The sequence below is a fragment of the Sceloporus occidentalis genome, unplaced genomic scaffold, assembly GCF_023333645.1.
Source record: "Sceloporus occidentalis isolate IW3139 unplaced genomic scaffold, rSceOcc1.0.p SCAF_21, whole genome shotgun sequence".
Classification (NCBI taxonomy): Eukaryota; Metazoa; Chordata; class Lepidosauria; order Squamata; family Phrynosomatidae; genus Sceloporus; species Sceloporus occidentalis.
Genome location: NW_028317001.1, coordinates 14,021,273 through 14,041,382, shown reverse-complemented (window position 1 = coordinate 14,041,382; position 20,110 = coordinate 14,021,273). Strand labels below are relative to the sequence as shown.

At 45.1% G+C, this 20,110-nt stretch overlaps 2 protein-coding genes across 2 annotated transcripts in view; both read left to right on the top strand.

Annotated features, from left to right (window-relative positions):
• LOC149301645 (uncharacterized) overlaps positions 1–4,945 on the top strand; it is a 337,309-nt gene extending 332,364 nt beyond the window's left edge. The window contains exons 2-3 of the mRNA XM_089484339.1: positions 554–1,307; positions 4,858–4,945. Of these exons, the coding sequence (XP_089340465.1) occupies positions 733–1,307; positions 4,858–4,945 (663 nt within the window). The 5' untranslated portion in view covers positions 554–732. The remainder of the gene's footprint in view (positions 1–553; positions 1,308–4,857) is intronic.
• A 5,336-nt stretch (positions 4,946–10,281) lies between these two features.
• LOC149301644 (uncharacterized) lies at positions 10,282–16,597 on the top strand. The gene is made up of 3 exons (XM_089484338.1): positions 10,282–10,356; positions 11,194–11,314; positions 15,078–16,597. The coding sequence occupies exons 1-3, from the start codon at positions 10,282–10,284 to the stop codon at positions 16,061–16,063; spliced, it is 1,182 nt and encodes a 393-aa protein (XP_089340464.1). The 3' UTR covers positions 16,064–16,597.
• The last annotated feature ends 3,513 nt before the right edge of the window (positions 16,598–20,110 follow it).

The following is a 20,110-nucleotide window of genomic DNA, read 5'->3' as shown; positions in this document are numbered from 1 at the left end:
GGAGGTTCTTTAGCTTGAGTTGCAATAGAAAACAAATATGTACCAGCTATCCTCTCTGACTTTCATCAACTTCACAATCTCTTGTACACACAACTCCAACCCACATCAATCCACATGTGAGCTGTATACTGTATTGGTTGTGAGTCATCTCCTGGTGACACACAGCATGAAGCTTCCTCTGCAGTTAGCTTGCATCATGCCATGTGCTCTGACTCAAGACTCTATGGCAGTCTCACAGGAAATGATGCCACTTTTCAATCAAAGTATTTTTACATATATATATTGGAATATTTTTCAAATGCCTGACTATCTGCTTCTACTGATTTCCTCATGACAGTTCCCCTTCAATTTCTTCTTTGGTAGCTCTGAGTAAGGATACAGTCATTATATGGATTTGGGGCATCCAGAACAGGGTCATGTTCAGTTCACTCACACCAACATTATTAATTTAATCTCAAATAAGGAGGGATAAACGTGGGGCTAAATCTTGGGGTAACCCTTTCCTCTCTTAACATTGACATTCAGTCTTGTCTGTCATTGTCCTCCTTTACAGAAGAATTTGTCACTCACGAGAGAGTCCACACAGGAGAGAAGCCATACAAATGCCAGCATTGTGGAAAATGTTTTTCTTCAAAGGCACACCTAGTGAAACATCAGAGAGTCCACACAGGAGAGAAGCCATACAAATGCCAACATTGTGGGAAGTGTTTTGCCTACAAGTCAGTCCTTGTCATGCATCGAAGAGTCCACACAGGAGAGAAGCCATACAAATGCCAGCATTGTGGGAAATGTTTTTCTCAGAAGTCACAACTATTGGCACATCAGAGAGTCCACACAGGAGAGAAGCCATACAAATGCGAGCATTGTGAGAAATGTTTTTCTCAGAGGTCACACCTATTGGCACATCAGAGAGGCCACACAGGAGAGAAGCCATACAAATGCCAGCGTTGTTGGAAATGTTTTTCTTCAAAGTCATACCTATTGGCACATCAGAGAGTCCACACAGGAGAGAAGCCATACAAATGCCAGCATTGTGGGAAATGTTTTTCTTCAAAGTCAAACCTAGAAAGACATCAGAGAGTCCACACAGGAGAGAACCCAAACAAATGCCAGCATTGTGGGAAATGTTTTTCTTCAAAGTCAAACCTAGTGACACATAAGAGAGTCCACACAGGAGAGAAGCCATACAAATGCCAGCGTTGTTGGAAATGTTTTTCTTCAAAGTCATACCTATTGGCACATCAGAGAGTCCACACAGGAGAGAACCCAAACAAATGCCAGGATTGTGGGAAATGTTTTTCTTCAAAGTCAAACCTAGAAAGACATCAGAGAGTCCACACAGGAGAGAAGCCACACAAATGCCAGCATTGTGGGAAATGTTTTTCTTCAAAGTCACACCTAGTGACACATCAGAGAGTCCACACAGGAGAGAAACCATACAAATGCCAACATTGTGGGAAATGTTTTTCTTTGAAGTCAGTCCTAGTGAGACATCAGAGAGTCCACACAGGAGAGAAGCCATACAAATGCCAGCATTGTGGGAGATGTTTTTCTGATAAGTCAAACCTAGTGACACATCTGAGAATCCACACAGGAGAGAAGCCACACAAATTCCAGAAATGAACTAACATTATATTTATCAAGAAACAAAACAAAGAATATATTTTAAATCTTGTGGTGATAAGAAAAAGCCCTTGTGATTTCGTGTGTTAGGTTTGTGTGTCCATATGCTTGTTTATGTTTTTCAATTATATTTTGTTATTTTAATTGCCTTTATTATAGATTATTGCTTTCGTTTATACATTTGAGTGGGGATCATGGTGGTGGAATAGGTTAGTTAAACAGAGGGGTGGGATTGGCTGCAGCTGGTTAGAATAGTTATGGGAATGATAGCATTTGGAATTTGTTCGATGTTGGCTGAAGAAAGTTGGGGACAGGTATTAACAGAAAGGGCTAGTTTGTGGGAATGCAAAGGGGGCCTTGTTATCTGTGGGACATAGACTGTGGGAATTGGAGGTGGGGGCCAGGTTTGGACGAGTGTGATGTTTTAGGTTTTGGGGTTTTAATGTTTGGTTTGGGGAGGGCAGCTCTGACTTAAACACTGAATTTCTGATTATGTGTTTGCAATAAAGTTTTTGTTGTTTCAACACACTGGACTCATTGGTGTACAGAAATTCTGCATTTGCACAAAATGTACCCTTTCTTCTCTCCTCAGCCCTCAGCTCCATTCCCAGACATAAAAACAGAGGCAAACACACATATATACTCAGAGAGACAGAACTATATGTACAAAGCAGAGCCTTCCCAGCCTTTCCCTCCTGAGTCCAGCTCCGCAGCTTGGGCTCCATTCCGGAAGGAAGGAAGGAAAAAAGGCCGTAGTCCTTCCCTTCTTCCAAAGGCCGCCAGCGGAATAAGCAGCAGCAGCAGCAAAGGCCTTACGGTCCTTGCGCATGCTGAGAAGGGGTCTTTGGGGCATCTGCGCATGCAGACTCTCAGCCCCTGAAGCTGCTCTGAGGGTGGGAAGTGGGGAGAGCCCTCATTCATTTGGGGGAATCTCATGGTTCTGGGATCACGCTGAAAGGGCCTTGGACCCCCTTGAAGCAATGTATGTTAAAAGAGGAGAAGGAAGGAATAAAGGAATGAAAGTGCCAAGGGAAGAGAAGCATAAAGGGACTGCCGAAGTCGGGGGGGGGGGGGTTGGATCTGGGACCTGTATCAGGCACCTTCCTCCCGGAACCCATTATTAGAGCCTTCCACAGCTCACTATGATACTTTAAATGACTATTTCACAGATAATATCTCTCAGATAAGAGCCAAATTGGACATCAGCATTATTGCAGAGGCTGTAAGTGAGGTGTCCATGAGTAAGATCATACTGGATCAATTTGAATCTGAGTACTGAGGATGTGGACAAGCTCCTTGGAAGTGTGAAGAGGAGAACTCGCCCTCCCGACCCTTGCCCTTTTTATATCACCTGAGATATATCATAGATGCATCTCTTAGTTAGGGCTATTTTCCATCATGCTTAAAAGAAGCGGTGCTACGGCCCTTTCTGGAAAAGCCCTCCCTAGATCCCTTGGACATGAACAATTACAGACCAGTCTCCCATTTCTAAACAATATGATTGAGAGGGCAGTTGCTCTTCATCTCCAAGCGGTCTTGGATGAAACAGATTATCTGGACCCATTTCAAACTGGCCTCAGGATGGGATACGGAGTCGAAACTGTTATGGTTGCCTTAGTAAATGATCTTTGCTTCAAGGGGGGATGTAACTTACCAAACTTTAAGCTGTATTATTATGCAGCTTGTCTCAAATGACTAGAAGAATGATTCAAATTAGAAAACAATAATTTATTGAATATAGAAAAAGCTAACCTGAATCTTGGTATACATGCATATATGTGGTATACAAAACCAAAAGATGATAATACTTTTAACCATCATGTTATAAGAAGATCATTGCTTAAAGTATGGTATAAAATGAGACATCAATTTTGGGTGTCACTGCAAGAAGCCTATTACAATAGAACAAAGAACAAAGATACTCCATGGCTAAGATATGGAGATTTAATAAACCAAACACCAGAAGGAAAATACAATACAAAATCTATGGAAGAACTTAATGAAAAAGGAAACATGAAGGATTGGTTTTTATACAACCAATTAAACAATCATTTTAAGGCAGACAATAAATCTCTTGGGTTAACGATGGATAACAATGAAATAGATAAAATTATGATGGACAAAAAAGGCAAACACATATCAAATATTATAAACTATTCAAAGAAAGAGATCTAGAAGATGAAATTATTAAACACAGCATGGTAAGATGGGCACGTGATATAGATAAAACTATAAGTATAGAGGAATGGGGAAAATCTTGGAAAGGAACAAATAAATTCACTATGTGCCAAAACTATAAATGAAATTATATCAAAATGTTATACAGGTGTATCTAACCCCCCAGAAATCCACCAGATATACAAAGCTGGCAATACTAAGTGATGGAAATGCGGGGAACCAGAGGGAAGCTTCTTTCATATTGGTGGACATGCATTAAAGGATTCTGGCAAAGGATTCATGGAAGCATCCAAAACATTCTGGATATAAATATTCCCTTTGAACCCAATTTATTTTTACTAAACATGACACACAACATCAAGTCAGTAAAATACAATAGAATTGTTTTATATATGGTCTCATGTGCAAGGATCTTATTTGCTCAAGTTTGGAAATCTACAATTAATCCTTCTATCGAAGATTGGTTGATTAAGAAATATGAAGCTAGAAATATGGATGTAGTATCTGCTTTACTCAGAGGGAAATCAAAAGAAGATTTAGAAATGGAATGGAGTTGTCTTAAAACATTTGAAGAAAAGGGTAATAAAATCCCGTTAAATTAATAGTTAATATTTGGTCGATATTTGGTAATTTAAATACTATCATGGTAATATCCCAGTGTAATAAGAAATTTGAAAATAAGAAAAGGAAGACCCACATCATTGTTGTTGGAAACGCCACACACGGAGTTGTATAGCCACATTCTTTGCTGCTCCTGGCCTTGCTGCAGTTGAGTGATTGACAGTTCAAGGGTGGCGACACGCTCCAACGCTGCAATGGTCAAAGAAAGTGTTTAGACTTTGTTTGTTGTTTCTTGCTCCCTTCACCCTTAAATATAAGGCCATTCAGACTACATTTTACCCTGGTTCCCAAACCAGTTTAAAAGTTGGAAGTTCACACTCACACCAATTTTAACACAACTCTGTCAGGGGCTTGCACAAGAGATCCAGGGCAAATCCCCCTTAGTGCGTTTTTTCTGAAAGCGGACTATGGACCCTTTCCTTTTGAAAACAACAGGCTCTTCCCTGTTGCCGGCAAATATGAACTCAGCCCCGGTCATGATCGAATCAAGTTCAGGGGGTACATTACCCCGATTGAGGTATAGGGTAGTAGGAACTTGTTTCTGGGGAGATTCGATATGGGGCACCTGGATCTGCCCAGTTCTATCCAGGGCAAATGAGGGAGTGGGAATGGGGCCTTTGTGAACGTGGGGGGACTGGCCTTCCTGGTGCTGGGCCTCCAGGTGAGCCATGCATTGGGCAAGGAGTCTCTCTCCTCATCGCCTGCAGCCTCTGGTTCCGCTGGAGGCAGGGCGTCTTCTCCAGCATCACCTGGAACAACGGACCAGAACAATGGACAACAACAGATGGATGTGTGCATGTGTGTTTGTGCATATTCATATATGTATATATGTGGAGGCATCTCTATCTAAGACCACTCAGACTTATACCTTTATGAACCTATATATATACAGTCGGTCCTTCTTATACACTGATTTTTTATACACGGATTTAAGCATACACGGTTTGAAAATGTTCCAAAAAAGTATACATTTACCTTGATTTTCCATTTTTTATAAGGGACACCATTTTGCTATGTCATTATATGTTATGGGACTTGAGCATACACGGATTTTGTTATACACGGGAGATCTTGGAACCAAACCCCAGCGTATAATAAGGGTCCACTGTATATATGTATATATAATGTTTCAAGTCTATAGATCTTGCATACAACATCCATAGATACACCTATACATATCCATAGATACCTGTTAGAACGTGTGCATGTGTATGCGCACGTATTTAAACACACACACACACACACACACACACACACATATATATATATGCACAGAGAGAGAGAGAGAGAGAGAGATGCAAGCACATGTACACATATATGTTGGATTATATACACACACACACACACACACACACGTATATACACACACACACACACACACACATTTATATATACTCTTCTACTTGCGTACAATTTAAACTTAAGCAAACGCATGGAGAAATATACGGGTACATAAGCATGCACATGGACGCACCTGCACATGTATACACCGCCCACGTTCTGTTCAACATCAGTGTGTATATATATTTATAACTGCATATGTGTTTACTTCCAGTCATAACAGCATATCTGCCCTGCGATTACTGTAACTGGAATGTTTATACTTTGTGATGTTTTTATGATATGTAAAGTCGAAGGCTTTCATGGCTGTCATAAAAAGTTTTTTGTGGGGTTTTCAGGGGGCTCTGTGGCCATGTTCTGGCAGAGTTTCTTTCTGACGTTTCGCCAGCATCTGTGGCTGGCATCTTCAGAGAATGCTTTGCCTGTAAAAATGCTTTGCCTGGAAAAAGGACCAGAGAGACCCTCTCACAGCCGCAGGAGTTTGCTGCATACCATGCAGCTGCAGACAAGTCTACATAGGGACCATCAACTGTACAGGAATATGCCACAAACCATCCTGGGCATAAAATACTGTTTGAAAACACTGAAGTTCTGGACCATGCCAACCACTTCCATGTCAGGATGCACAGGGAAGCCATTGAGATCCACAAACACCTGGACAATTGCAACCGGAAAGAGGCAACCCATAAAGTGAACAAATGTTTCTACCAGTCCTGAGGAATAGCAAAATAAGGGCTCAGCAAATGCAAATGGGAAACCATTCAGAGTCAGGGGCTTTCCCAGCAGATAATGATCACCAATTAGCAGACATTAATCCTCTTTTGCATTAGCCTCCCAGCCTGAGGCCAGCCTTCAGCACAGAACAAGACACATGCAAATCACTCCTGCATTCCCAGGATCACACAGTATATATATATCCCCAATTTTCCTTCTCTGAAGATGGCAGCCTCAGATGATGGGGAAATGTCAGAGAGAAACTCTGCTAGAACATTTTTATGATATGTAGTTTCCACATGATTGCCTCCTAAGGACACTCCCAGGGGCTGCCATTGGCTGGAATCCCAGTCCCTCCCGCCATCCCTGGATCTGATTGGCTGGAAGCCCAGTCCCTCCCACCATCCCTGGCCCTGATTGTCTGGAATCCCAGTCCCTCCCTCCATCCCTGGCCCTGATTGGTTGCAATTCCTGTCCCTCCCACCATCCCTGGCCCTGATTGGCTGGAATCCCAGTCCCTCCCACCATCCCTGGCCCTGACTGGCTGGAATCCCAGTCCCTCCCACCATCCCTGGCCCTGACTGGCTGGAATCCCAGTCCTTCCCACCATCCCTGGCCCTGATTGGCTGCAATCCCAGTCCCTCCCTCCATCCCTGGCCCTGATTGGCTGGAATCCCAGTCCCTCCCTCCATCCCTGGCCCTGATTGGTTGCAATTCCTGTCCCTCCCACCATCCCTGGCCCTGATTGTCTGGAATCCCAGTCCCTCCCTCCATCCCTGGCCCTGATTGGTTGCAATTCCTGTCCCTCCCACCATCCCTGGCCCTGATTGGCTGGAAGCCCAGTCCCTCCCACCATCCTTGGCCCTGACTGGCTGGAATCCCAGTCCTTCCCACCATCCCTGGCCCTGATTGGCTGCAATCCCAGTCCCTCCCTCCATCCCTGGCCCTGATTGGCTGCAATCCCAGTCCCTCCCACCATCCCTGGCCCTGATTGGCTGGAATCCCAGTCCCTCCCTCCATCCCTGGCCCTGATTGGCTGGAATCCCAGTCCCTCCCACCATCCCTGGCCCTGACTGGCTGGAATCCCAGTCCTTCCCACCATCCCTGGCCCTGATTGGCTGCAATCCCAGTCCCTCCCTCCATCCCTGGCCCTGATTGGCTGCAATCCCAGTCCCTCCCACCATCCCTGGCCCTGATTGGCTGGAATCCCAGTCCCTCCCACCATCCCTGGCCCTGATTGGCTGGAATCCCAGTCCCTCCCACCATCCCTGGCCCTGACTGGCTGGAATCCCAGTCCCTCCCACCATCCCTGGCCCTGACTGGCTGGAATCCCAGTCCTTCCCACCATCCCTGGCCCTGATTGGCTGCAATCCCAGTCCCTCCCTCCATCCCTGGCCCTGATTGGCTGGAATCCCAGTCCCTCCCTCCATCCCTGGCCCTGATTGGCTGCAATCCCAGTCCCTCCCACCATCCCTGGCCCTGATTGGCTGGAATCCCAGTCCCTCCCACCATCCCAGGCCCTGATTGGCTGGAATCCCAGTCCCTCCCACCATCCCAGGCCCTGATTGGCTGGAATCCCAGTCCCTCCCACCATCCCTGGCCCTGATTGGCTGCAATCCCAGTCCCTCCCACCATCCCTGGCCCTGCTTGGCTGGAACCCCAGTCCCTCCCACCATCCCTGGCCATTTTGTGTTACAGTGACCACTTTGTTCCAGAACCTTCTCTGAGGCCTCAGTTAAACAGAGGTATCTCTTTGTCTCCCTGAGTCTCCAGAGTCAGAAGGAGGCCAGGCTCCTTGGGTCAAAAGGAAGGAAGGGGTCTGTTGGGGTCTGAGGAAGAGGAGGCATGGACTCAGGGCCAGTGGGGATGCTGTGCTTTTGGGGCTGGGAGAGAGAGGTGGGGAAGATACCCTCCCTTTGGGCCCTAGCTGGGGAGGGTCCACCGGTCCTTTCCTCCCCCTTTGGGAAAGGAGACGCCCTCAGCCCCCTGGACTCACTCCTGCCACTCATTTCTAGGGCTGGGACTCAGAGGAGTTTCCTAGGCGTCCCCTTTTTCCCTCTATGGCTATTGGCCCTGACCTTTTCCCCATTGCCTTCCCTCCCTCAGCCCTTGGACCTCCTCCTCCTTCGCACTCAGAGCAACCCTTTTCTACGGCTGAGGAGACGGCCTCTGACCCTGGAAGCTCCGGCCATAAAGGACTGCAGGAGAGGCCTTTCTGGGGCTGCTAGCATCTGTGTCTTTGTACTCAAGGTAGGCCTCTATTCCTGGAGCTGAAAGAGGATCTTTGTTTACATGCTTTAGACCAGGATTGTGTGGAAGGGTTGCAGCTGAGAGACTGAGCCCATGCTTTGCAGGAATAAAGCCCCAAATCCAGTCTGTTAAGTTTAGAAAAATAGTCTCATTTGCAGAAATAAAGTAATTATTTTGGCCAGTGTCTAAATGGGAAGGAGGCCATGATGATGGGAGGGCATGGATTAGATCTGTAAGGTAATTCATGTCTCATCCAGCCCAAGAGCTAGAGCTTCTCCACCTGGGACATAAAGCAGGCCCTCCCCTCCTCCTCTGTGTGAAAGAGAAGTCAAATTCTCATCAGTGATGATGACATAGCATGAAAAATTTGCATTCCTGCATTTAAAAATCTGAGGAGTCCTGAATCCTGTTGGTTAACTCTAGAGAGTAGACCCACTGAATCCATAAGTGACTGGTGAGTCAATATATAGATAAATCCAACTGATTCAGTGATTCTACTCTGATCAGGACTAGGCATAGGATACAGGCTAGGATTTAGGCCTGCATGTGGCTGGAACAGGATATTCCCAAGACAAGATGGACAGGCAACAGTGTGGAAAATGGGCACTCTCCACACTGGCAGAGACACTCTCAGAATTGTGACTTCTCTGCATGCAGAAGGCTGCCATGGGAATTGGGTGCTCCCTTTCCATCAGCTCAATCCTCTGGTGCCCCCTGATCCTGGGAGAAGGGCTGGATCCCATAGAAGGGGAGCAACCTGAGAAGAGAGAGCTCCTTTCCTGCCCTTCTTGACCAGGGGCCTCCCTGGGGAAGGACCATTTGTAGACCCTTTCCACCCAGAGCAACACTGGAGCATAGAGAGTTCTGCCGGTTTGGCCACTGGGAGAATGAGGAACCACCAGGCCAGACAGCCTGACCCAGCAAAACCCTCTATGCTCCAGTGTTGCTCCGAGTGGAATCAGACTACAACTGGCCATTCAGTGACCCAGGTCCTACCATACAGTTGTGGAAGCCATCCCGCATACCCATTCCATGCCTGGTGAGAGTGTTGGTGTGAGGTATTAGAGAAGCATCCAGCTGTGTTTCTATAGTCAGAACCAAATTAAGAAATCTTCCTCTGAGGGCATTGTGGACCTCTGCAGGTTTCAGCAGATAATGCACTCATTTCACATCCAGCTATGAGGACATAGTCAGGACCCTTTCCAATTCCCCATCTCCTGATCCCCAGCTACTCTCACAAGGCATGGAGTAAGTGTTGTGTAGGGGAGCTGCAGTGAGTCTGGGCTAGGTCCAGGGGGGTTTGTTTGGTGCAGAGGGAGGAAGGGGATGGTCACCTCTACATCGGCCCAAAAGAGGCATATGTTACCTGTGTATGTCATCAGCAGGATGCTCTTCTCTGTGTCTTTGACTGCTGCAGGGTTTCTCGCTAAACCAAGCCTTACCCTGGTCTTTTTTCTCAGGAACTTCATCGCGATTCCCTTGTACACAGCGTTGGGACATTGTTTGCTGGAAGTGACCAAAGTGCAGGGCCACCAGGATCCCCCTGCCCACCTGATGGCCAACACAAAGGCCAAGCAGACGGAGCTGGGCTCCGACAGAAAGAGGCTGCCGAGGGTTAACAGCTCTTTGGTAAGTTGCCATCCTGACTATTCGTTTTATCTGTGTCTGGGCTGGATCATGAAAGCAAGCGGAGAAGATACTGTCCCAGTTTGGCAGAGAGAGTCCTGGTTAATCCTCTGTCTCCTCATTTTTTCAGGGGCTTAGGAAATGTCCTATTTCACTCTCCTCCTCCCATTTCCTCCTTTCTCCTCAGGTCAGTTCAGTTGCTGCAAAGTGCATTCCAGGTTCAAAAGAGTCTACAGCCCATCAATGCAAAAGAGGGGAGAGGGGAGGAGAGAAGGGGGCAGGGTCTTGCCCTTGCCAGTAGTCTAAGCCAAAAGCAAAATGCTGTACCCTTTCTCGCTTGTGTGATCTTTATCATTAACAACTTTAGCCATCTTGACCGACTTCTGGTGTTGATTGTCCACATGTGTGGTGCTTTCCCCATCTGTGAAATGCTGGATGATATGGAAGAATATCTCTGGACTTGAATTGAGGGTGGGCCCAGTGGCCCTGAAGCCCAGAGTACTCCCCAGAACTGTTTTTTAAAAATGAAATTTGCCTCTGAAATTAGGTGAAATATGGCTAAATGAAAACTAATATACATGTTGGAATAGCCAGTATGTTAATCAATCAATAATATTCCAGAAATGGCCGAAATTATATTGTTTATCATATTGTATATTATATTGAAATGATTCGAGACAAACTGGATCTCAAAGGCTGTAGCTTTTTGCTTTCTTGCAGAATTTAAAGTTTATTTCCTGGACTGAATTCTGAAGTGTTGAAATAATATTTGCAATGCACCATGTGCTTTCCTCCCCTTTTGCTTAGTTACTCTCTGGATAAGGCTATTTTCTATTGCAGGTGACCTTTGCGGATGTGGCTGTATATTTCACTGAGGAGGAATGGAAACTGTTAACGAAGAAACAGAGACTGATGTACAGTTATGTGATGATGGAGAATTATGGAAATGTAGCCTCTGTGGGTAAGGAACCTGAATCCATTTCACTTCCTTTGAAGACTGAGGTCCCTTTCGTAATTCACTGTCAGAGTGCTATGATTCCACTTTAGAATTATAAAATCAAAGAGTTGAAATAGACCACAAGGACCATCCGGTTCAATCTTCTGCCATGCAGGAATAGACATTCAAAGCACCCCCAAGAGATGGCTATCCAGCCTCTGTTTAAAGACCTCCAAAGAAAGAGACTCCACCAAACTCTGAGGGAGTATATTCCACTTTTGAAGAGCTCTTACTATCAGGAAGTTCCTCCTAAAGCTTAAGTGGAATCTCTTGTCCCTGTGGCTTGCATCCATTGTTCCATGACCATTAATTTGAAATTAATAATAATAATAATAACCATAATGCGATGCCACCATGCTCTGATGGGGTATATTCCAGTGTTGAATAGCTCTTATTGTCAGGAAGTTCTTCCTAATATTTTGGTGGAACCTTTTTTCCTGTGGTTTGTGTGATCGAGTTTGGATTTATATAAATTTTGGGTACCAAGCGATCAAAAATCATGACCCCTGACTGACCCCATCACAGCCGTCATTAACCCAAAAGCGAGCTGACCACGTAGCCAGACAAGCCTAGTAGGCCATGGCTAAAGCAGAAAGGTAGATTTAAACCTTTAAAACCAGTTCTGGGAGTTGCCATTGTCGCAGGCAACCTGAATGAGGACAAAGGAAGTTTGCCTCACCTATTGATGGTATTAAGTACCCAGCCATCTACATAGTAGTCTTCTCCCAAAGAAGTGGCAGACCCTTTTGTGTATCCATTGTTTAACTTTAGTCTTAGTCAATAGATAGCCATGAAGACCTTTGTTCCGCAGGTAGCTATAGCCTGAGGATACATTTCGCAGTATAAATAAAACCCAGATTCCAGCCCTCCTTTGGGCTTTCGGAGCTACAGTTCCAAACCTCAACTCTGTCGAGCAATCGCTCCGGAGCTCTCTTGGGCACTGTGCCCTGCTGAAATCACTTGGGCAAGCCAAAGCCCACTGTCTCTTTCGGGCCTCTTGTTAGCTTAGCCCGCTGGAACTTAGCTCCTAGCCATCGCGGTTGCCGCTTGCTTTCTGTTCCCCACTGCCATGTTCACCTACCAACATCCCTCACATCTGTCGCTTGGAGAAGACTCCTAAGGTAAATATTTCAATGGTGCCTCTATCCTTTCTCCTTTACCCCCAACTCTTCCCCTCCCTTGCTTTAGCATTGAATGTGCGTGTGCATGTGTGATACCTTTTTGGTTGTGTGGCTTTAATATATGTTTATATTTTATTTGCAACTCATTGACATTGCAGTCTCTGTTTCTTGGGGTTGGACTATATGACCTCTGGTATACACATAGGGACCCAATCTGCTGCGTGCATTGTTAGGACACGCCTCTTGTAAATTTGAGCTAATTAAATTCCTCTGATTCGATCCTTCCTAACACTTGCGTCCATTGTTCTGTGTCCTTTGCTTTAGAGCAGCAGAAAGCAAGCTTGCTGCATACTCAGTATCTCTTCAAATACTTGAACAGGGCTGTCATATCCACTCTTAACCTTCTCTTCTCCAAGCTAAACATACCCAGCTCCCTAAGTCATTCCTCAGAGAGCATGGTTTCCAGACCATTCACCATTTTGGTTTCCTTCCTCTGGACATGCTCCAGTTTCTCAACATCTGTTTGAACTGTGGTGCCCAGAACTGGACACAGGATTATTGCAAGTGACCCCTGACCAAAACAGAATAGAGTGACACTATTACTTCCCTTGATCTTGACACTATAATCCTATTGATACAGCCTAGGATCACATTGGCCTTTTTAGCTGCTGCATCACACTGTTGACACATGTTCAACTTGTGCTCTACTACCATTCCTAGTTCCCTTTCACACGTAATTTAATTATCATAACAACTTCCTGTGGAATCTTGGAATTTCTAGTTTTAGCGAGGCACTATTGTTCTCCACTTTGTAAGGATTCTCAATATCCAATCCTAAACTGCCAATTCTGGAATTTTGTGGGAAGGAGCCATGGAGATTAATGCTTTTTGCCCCTAAATGGTCCTCAGCCCATTCCTGAGCAAGTTTCCTGGCTTTTGTGGCCCCTCTTCCAGCCTTTTGAGGCTCTGGAGAGGCTTCATGGGGAGAAAGGCCTCCCTTGGCCCTGCAATGGATCAGAGAGGGCCCAACAGTGGCAAAATGGCCTCCACTTCCACAAAGGGATGCTGTGGGATATTGAGGGGCAAAACATTATACCATATTTTTAGGCAACACAATTTGGGGTTTCCCCTGAGATCCCCTGGGGTCCAATGTGACCACCCCACTTCCCAACAGTAGTTCATCCCTGTCTTAGAGATGCCTTAAGGTTGTTTTAAGGCTCATCCCTCACACTTGACCCTCACTAACATCAGAAACCAGGTCCCAGACTCCTTGTTCTGCCTTTCCTAATGCATTAGTTGTATAATGATTGTCTTGCCTTTCTCAAGAAATGAGCCTCAAAGTGTCCCTTTTGTTCATCACACTCTGTGGGTGTGTATCTGTGATAGAGAGATGGAGGCAATGTGAAAAACAGAAAGGCAGGGAAGAGTTGCTGAAGGTCAAATGGTAAAGCAGTGCAGATGGGCAAGAGGCAGGGTTGGAGAGCGGAGGGAGAAAAGGAAGGGGATCAGGCCTCTGGGATCCAGGAGGGGAAGGCAGGAGCAAAGCCAGGATCGCCTAGCTTGAAAAACACACAAAGCATCACAAGAAGTAATTTGTATTGTAGCAATAAGGGTAAACATCAATCCATAAAATGAAATCCTAAACCTGGCAGGTAAAAATTGTCCCAAATAACTTTGAGAAATATAGACTTAAAATAGTAGCTTTGGCACGGTTGCTTAGAAAGTTGTATCCTAATCGAGTATCTCCCAAGCTGAGTTATATAACATTTCAAGCAGAATACAAGCTGCACATGGCGTGTTTATAGTGTTTATAGTGGCAACCCACTCATTAACTTCAAACTTCTAAAATGATTCATATAAAACAGAACAGTCAAATGGATATAGTGCAGAAAACACCGTATACAATCCTATTAATTCCAAAATGGAAGTTGTATAAAAATGTAATAACCTGACTCTTGGTCATAATTATTTCAAGATATTTCATGGGTATTTCTACATCTGTTCCAAAAAAAATCTGCTACAAATAATCGCAGATGCACAATATCTGGCAACTTTAACAGTTACCTGCTCCTAATAATACAATTATTTGCAAGCTCTCCTCTCCGACTTCCATCAACTTCACCATCCCTTGTACACACAACTCTAATCCACACCAATCCACATGTGAGCTGTATACTGTATTGGTTGTGAGTCATCTCCTGGTGCCACACAGCATGAAGGGACCTCTGCAGTTAGCTTCCATCATGCCTTGGTCTCTGACTCAGGACTTTATGGCAGTCTCACAGGATATAATGCCACTTGCCAATCAAACTATTTCTCCACATGTTTAATAGAATATTTTTGCAACATTCCTTTTTCTGACTATCTGCTTCCAGTGATTCCCTTAAGTCCCCCTCCAATCTCTTCTTTGTTAACTCCTATAAATAAGGATACAATTGTTCCATGGATTTAGGGGCATAAGTAGTACGGTCATCCTTGGGTTACTAACAGTATCTCTCTTAATTTAATCTCTAATAAGGAGGGGTTAATGAGGCCTAAATCATGGGTAACACCCTCCTCTCTTAACGCTGATTTTCAGTCTTATCTGTCACTGTGCTTCTTTACAGAAAAATATTTGAGTCATGAGAGAATCCACACAGGAAAGAAGTCACATAAATGCCAGCATTGTGGGAGACATTTTGCTTACAAGTCAATCCTTGTCATGCATCGAAGGGTCCATACAGGAGAGAAGCCATACAAATGCCAGCATTGTGGGAAATGTTTTTCTCAGAAGTCAGACCTAGTGAAACATCAGAGAGTCCACACCGGAGAGAAGCCATACAAATGCCAGCGTTGTGGTAAATGTTTTCCTCGGAGGTCACACCTAGTGATACATCATAGAGTCCACACAGGAGAGAAGCCATACAAATGCCAGCGTTGTGGGAAATGTTTTTCCTCGAAGTCACACCTAGTGACACATCAGAGAGTCCACACAGGAGAGAAGCCATACAAATGCCAGCATTGTGGGAAATGTTTTTCTCAGAAGTCACACCTAGTGATACATCAGAGAGGCCACACAGGAGAGAAGCCATACAAATGCCAGCATTGTGGGAAATGTCTTTCTCAGAAGTCAGACCTAGTGACACATCAGAGAGTCCACACAGGAGAGAAGCCATACAAATGCCAGCATTGTGGGAAATGTCTTTCTCAGAAGTCAGACCTAGTGACACATCAGAGAGGCCACACAGGAGAGAAGCCATACAAATGCCAGCATTGTGGGAAATGTCTTTCTCAGAAGTCACACCTAGTGATACATCAGAGAGTCCACACAGGAGAGAAGCCATACAAATGCCAGCACTGTGGGAAATGTTTTTCTCAGAGGTCAAGCCTAGTGACACATCAGAGAGTCCACACAGGAGAGAAGCCATACAAATGCCAGCATTGTGGGAAATGTTTTTCTCAGAGGTCAAGCCTAGTGACACATCAGAGAGTCCACACAGGAGAGAAGCCATACAAATGCCAGCACTGTGGGAAATGTTTTTCTCAGAGGTCAAGCCTAGTGACACATCAGAGAGTCCACACAGGAGAGAAGCCACACAAATCTCAGCAGTAAACTAACATTATTTTTGTCAGTAAGGAATATAAAATATTTTCAATCCAACGGTGCTAAGAAAAGGCCCTTGTGATTTTGTTTGTAAGGTTTCTCTGTCCATATGTCTGTTTGTTTTAAAGTTGTATTTTGTTAAGTTTAGGTTTTATTTGCTAATAGTATAGATAGTTGCTATGGGTTGTATATTTGGCCGGGGATTGTGGGTCATGGTATAGGTTAGCTAGATGAGGGGCTGGGATTTGTTGCAGCTGTCTAGAATATTTATGGGAATGATAGCTTTTGCATTGTGTGGGATGTTGGCTGAAGAAAGTCGGAGGCTGGTATTAACAGAAAGGGCTAGTTTCTAGGGATGGCAAAGGGGGGCTTGTTACCTGTGGGGCATAGACTGTAGGAATTGGAGGGGGGAGCTAGGCTTGGAAGAGGGAGGAGTTTTAGGTGTTTGGGGTTTTAATGTATTGTTTGCTTGGAATGGGCAGTTCTGGCTTAACCACTGAATTTTTGACTCTGTGTTCTCAATAAAGTTCTTTACTATTTCAACACACTGGACTCTTAAATGCACAGAAGTTGTGAATTTGTGCTAAACTGACCCTTTATTCCCTCCTCAGTTTTCTGTTCCATTCCCAGCCATAAGAACAGCAGAGGCAAACACACACAAACACAAACATAGAAGATACACAGAGAGAGCTTTATTTCCAAAGCAGAGCCTTCCTTTCCTGCCTTTTCCTCCTGAGTCCAGCTCTGCACCTTGGGCTCGCCTGGAGTCTCCTCAAAGGAAGAAAGAAGGGAAGAAAGGGGAGACTGCTGAATCCCCAGCGCATACCTTCCTTTCCCGCAAAGGCCACCAGTGGAATAAGCAGCAGCAGCAGAGAGGCCCTTGCAAATCCTGCGCATGTTGAGGAGGGGCCTCGAGGGGGATGTTGAGGTCGCCCAGGACCAAAAGCCTAGGTGACTCCAGCAGCATCTCAGAGACCAGTTGTGTCAGCTCCGCTAGGGAGTCTGTTAAGGAACGGGGTGGACATTAAACCAACAGAATCCCTAGACTTCGCCTAGTCTTTAAGCTGAGGCAAATACATTTGATGTGGTCGATCATATGGATAGGTATCCTACTCAAGGCAAGATTGTCTTTATGGACCAAAATGATGTCCCCTTACCTGCTCACTGACGGAGAACCCGGCTGGTAAGGCCTGATCCCAGGTGGCTGAGCTATCATCACCCAGCCAGGTCTCCTTGAAACAAGCCAGGTCAGCCTCTTCGTCCAGTAGGAGATCCTAGACTATCTGCGTTGTATTTTTGACTGACCTGGCATTACACATGGTTGGTTTGGTATGCTCTCCAGCCCTTTTGGGATAGAAGGGTGAATGGAAGGGGAGAGAGATATCTGTCAGGGTCCTAATTGCAGCCCATCTTGCAACACAAAAGGCAGTACTTTGAAAAAGGAATAGCTTTTATTGAAGAAGAAGTAATGGAAGTGACTTTTTTGTCAGGAATTAAAGAAGGTATAAACATATCCCTTTTATAACCATATGCATCCACCTCACTCCATTTACCAATGAAGCTAATTAATCGGGTAGCCCTTTCCCGCACAGCGTTCTCCCGCCCTTTTAGGTGCAGTGTCCTCCCATCCGGGATTCTGGCAGCTTTCCTAAAAGCAATGAAGCTCTCATGTGCCTTTTCTCAACCACTGCACCTGTGGCCTTGGACCACAGAACTCAGCCACACAATGGTTTTAATTTGCATTATGGCTTAGCAATATATATAGCTATCTATAATATAAAACCCTATCAATCTCCACATAATATGATACCACATGAAAATATAATATGCCTAAACCCATAGCAACATAATATAATATAAAAATATCCTTAACTCTCTATGTTTCCCCTCCTTTTCCAGAGACCAGTCTTTTAAACTCAAGCCTCTGTTAGAAGAGTGATTCCCACACATTCCAATCCTAGCAAAGAAGCACATTCTTTAGCCATGATCTCTCTACCTCTTTCTAGTATCTTCTATTAAAGCACATATTAAAACATATTATTTTAACCCACCATAAATCCCATCTATCTTAACTCTAACCTAAACCTAAACCTATAACCCTTATGACATGAATCCCTAAATGAATAGATGCATAAATAAAGGTATTAATGAGATAATGTGACCTCAGGCTGGTGCTCCTTACCTGAATGAGACTGGCCCATTGCGACCTCAGGCTGATGCTCCTTGCCTGCAGCAATGAGATGGGACCATTGTGAATTTAGGCTAATACTGCTTATCTGAAGGTTTGAGATGTGACCATTGCAACCTGAGGCTGATGCTGCTTGCCTGAAACACTCAGACTGGCCCATTGTGATCTCAGCCTGAGTTTCCTTGGCTGAAGCATTGAGAGAGTACTATTGTGACTTCAGGGTGGTGCTCTTTACCTGAAAGATTTAGACTGACCCATTGCAACCTCAGGCTTATGCTCCTTGCCTGAACGATTGAGATGGGAGAATTGTCACTTCAAACTGGTGGTGTGTCCCTGAAGGATTGAGACTGGCCCATTGTGTGTCAGAGTTCTGTCATAAAGGGTAAAAATATTAGGGTTTGGTTATTAAAGTAGGAGTTATAGTTGCAGTCCATAGTAGGCAGTGTAGAGTGATGGGTTATAGAAAGCCCGTAATGGAAAATGATAGAAGGGCAGATGGAGTGGCTTTTAGATTAAGCAGGGTATTTGGAGAGGGGCTGGGGTTGCAGCTGTAGATGGTTATCAAGGCGGAGTGAAGCTGGCTTGGGAACATCGCTCTTCAAGGTGAGGCTGTCTGGGAGAAGGGAAGGGAAGTATACACAACCTTGGTATCTATGCAACCTCCGCTTGTGTTGCTTTAGCTTGGGAATTGGGGGCTGGCTTAGGGAGGGATTGAGCAAGTACCTTTGGACTTCAGACTTTGCAAAAAGGTGTTAGTGGATGTTTCTGCCTAGATTCATCAATAAAGCTTCTTTTGTTTCAAATGAGTTTTATTTTCTGAGCACAGGACTGACTCCAGATCTCACTGTTTGCAAAGTCTCACAGTTTTAGCTCCAATGGAGACCCAGGAACAAGAAGAGTTCTTGGGGAACCCAGTGGTTCTGGAGATCCCGGTGGTGGAGGAGCAGGTGCCTTCTTCAGAGGAACTAGGGCCAAGCCCAAGACTGGGAAACCTCCTGAAGCTCACACCATCCAGGCCACCACTGGAGGATTTGGGTTTCCAGCCCCAGACTGGGGAATGGAAGGCCGTCGGGGGGCAGAGTGACAGCCTGGGACCTGGCAGTGGGGGAGTCGCTTGATAGCCGCCCCAGCACAGAAGAACCCCAGGTAGACGTTTATCGAATGGAGGGAGACATAAAGGAATTAAAGGACCTTATGAAGTGGATGGTGTCGAAATTAAAGATATGGAGGAGGAAGATGTCAGAGGCGAACCGAGGGCAGCTGATGCTCATTGCCTGAAGCACTGAGGATGTCCCATTGTGATTTCCAAATCCTTCACCATTTTAGTTGCCCTCCTTTGGGTGTCCTCCAGTTTCTCAACATCCTTTTGAATTGTGGGGCCCAGAACTGGACACAGTATTCCATGTGGGGCCTGACCAGAGCAGAATAGAGTAGTACTATTACTTCCCTTGATCTAGGCTCTATACTTCTATTGATGCAGCCTAAAATCGCATTGGCCTTCTTAGTTGCCACATCGCACTGTTGACTCATGTTCAACTTGTGGTCTACTTGGACTCCTAGATCCCTTTCACACATAGTTTCATTCATCAAGGTGTCCCCCATAATCCTATATCTGTGCATTTCATTTTTCTGCCCTTAATGCAGTACCTTAAATTTCTCCATGTTAATTTTCATTTTGTTAGCTTTGACCCAGCTTTCTAGTCTATTCAGGTCCTTTTGAATTTTGATCCTGTCCTTTGGGGTATTAGCTACTCCTCCTAATTTGGTGTCATCTGCAAATTTGATAAGTATGCCCCCAATTCTGTCATCCAAATAATTGATAAAGATGTTTAATAGCACTGGGCCCAGGAAAGGACCCCACTGGACAC

Coding starts and splice junctions, on each gene's coding strand:
- LOC149301644 (XM_089484338.1), top strand. CDS start 10,282: ATGGCCAACACAAAGGCCAAGCAGACGGAGCTGGGCTCCGACAGAAAG. Junction 10,357..11,193: donor CGAGGGTTAACAGCTCTTTG/GTAAGTTGCCAT, acceptor TTTCTATTGCAG/GTGACCTTTGCGGATGTGGC. Junction 11,315..15,077: donor TGGAAATGTAGCCTCTGTGG/GTAAGGAACCTG, acceptor GCTTCTTTACAG/AAAAATATTTGAGTCATGAG.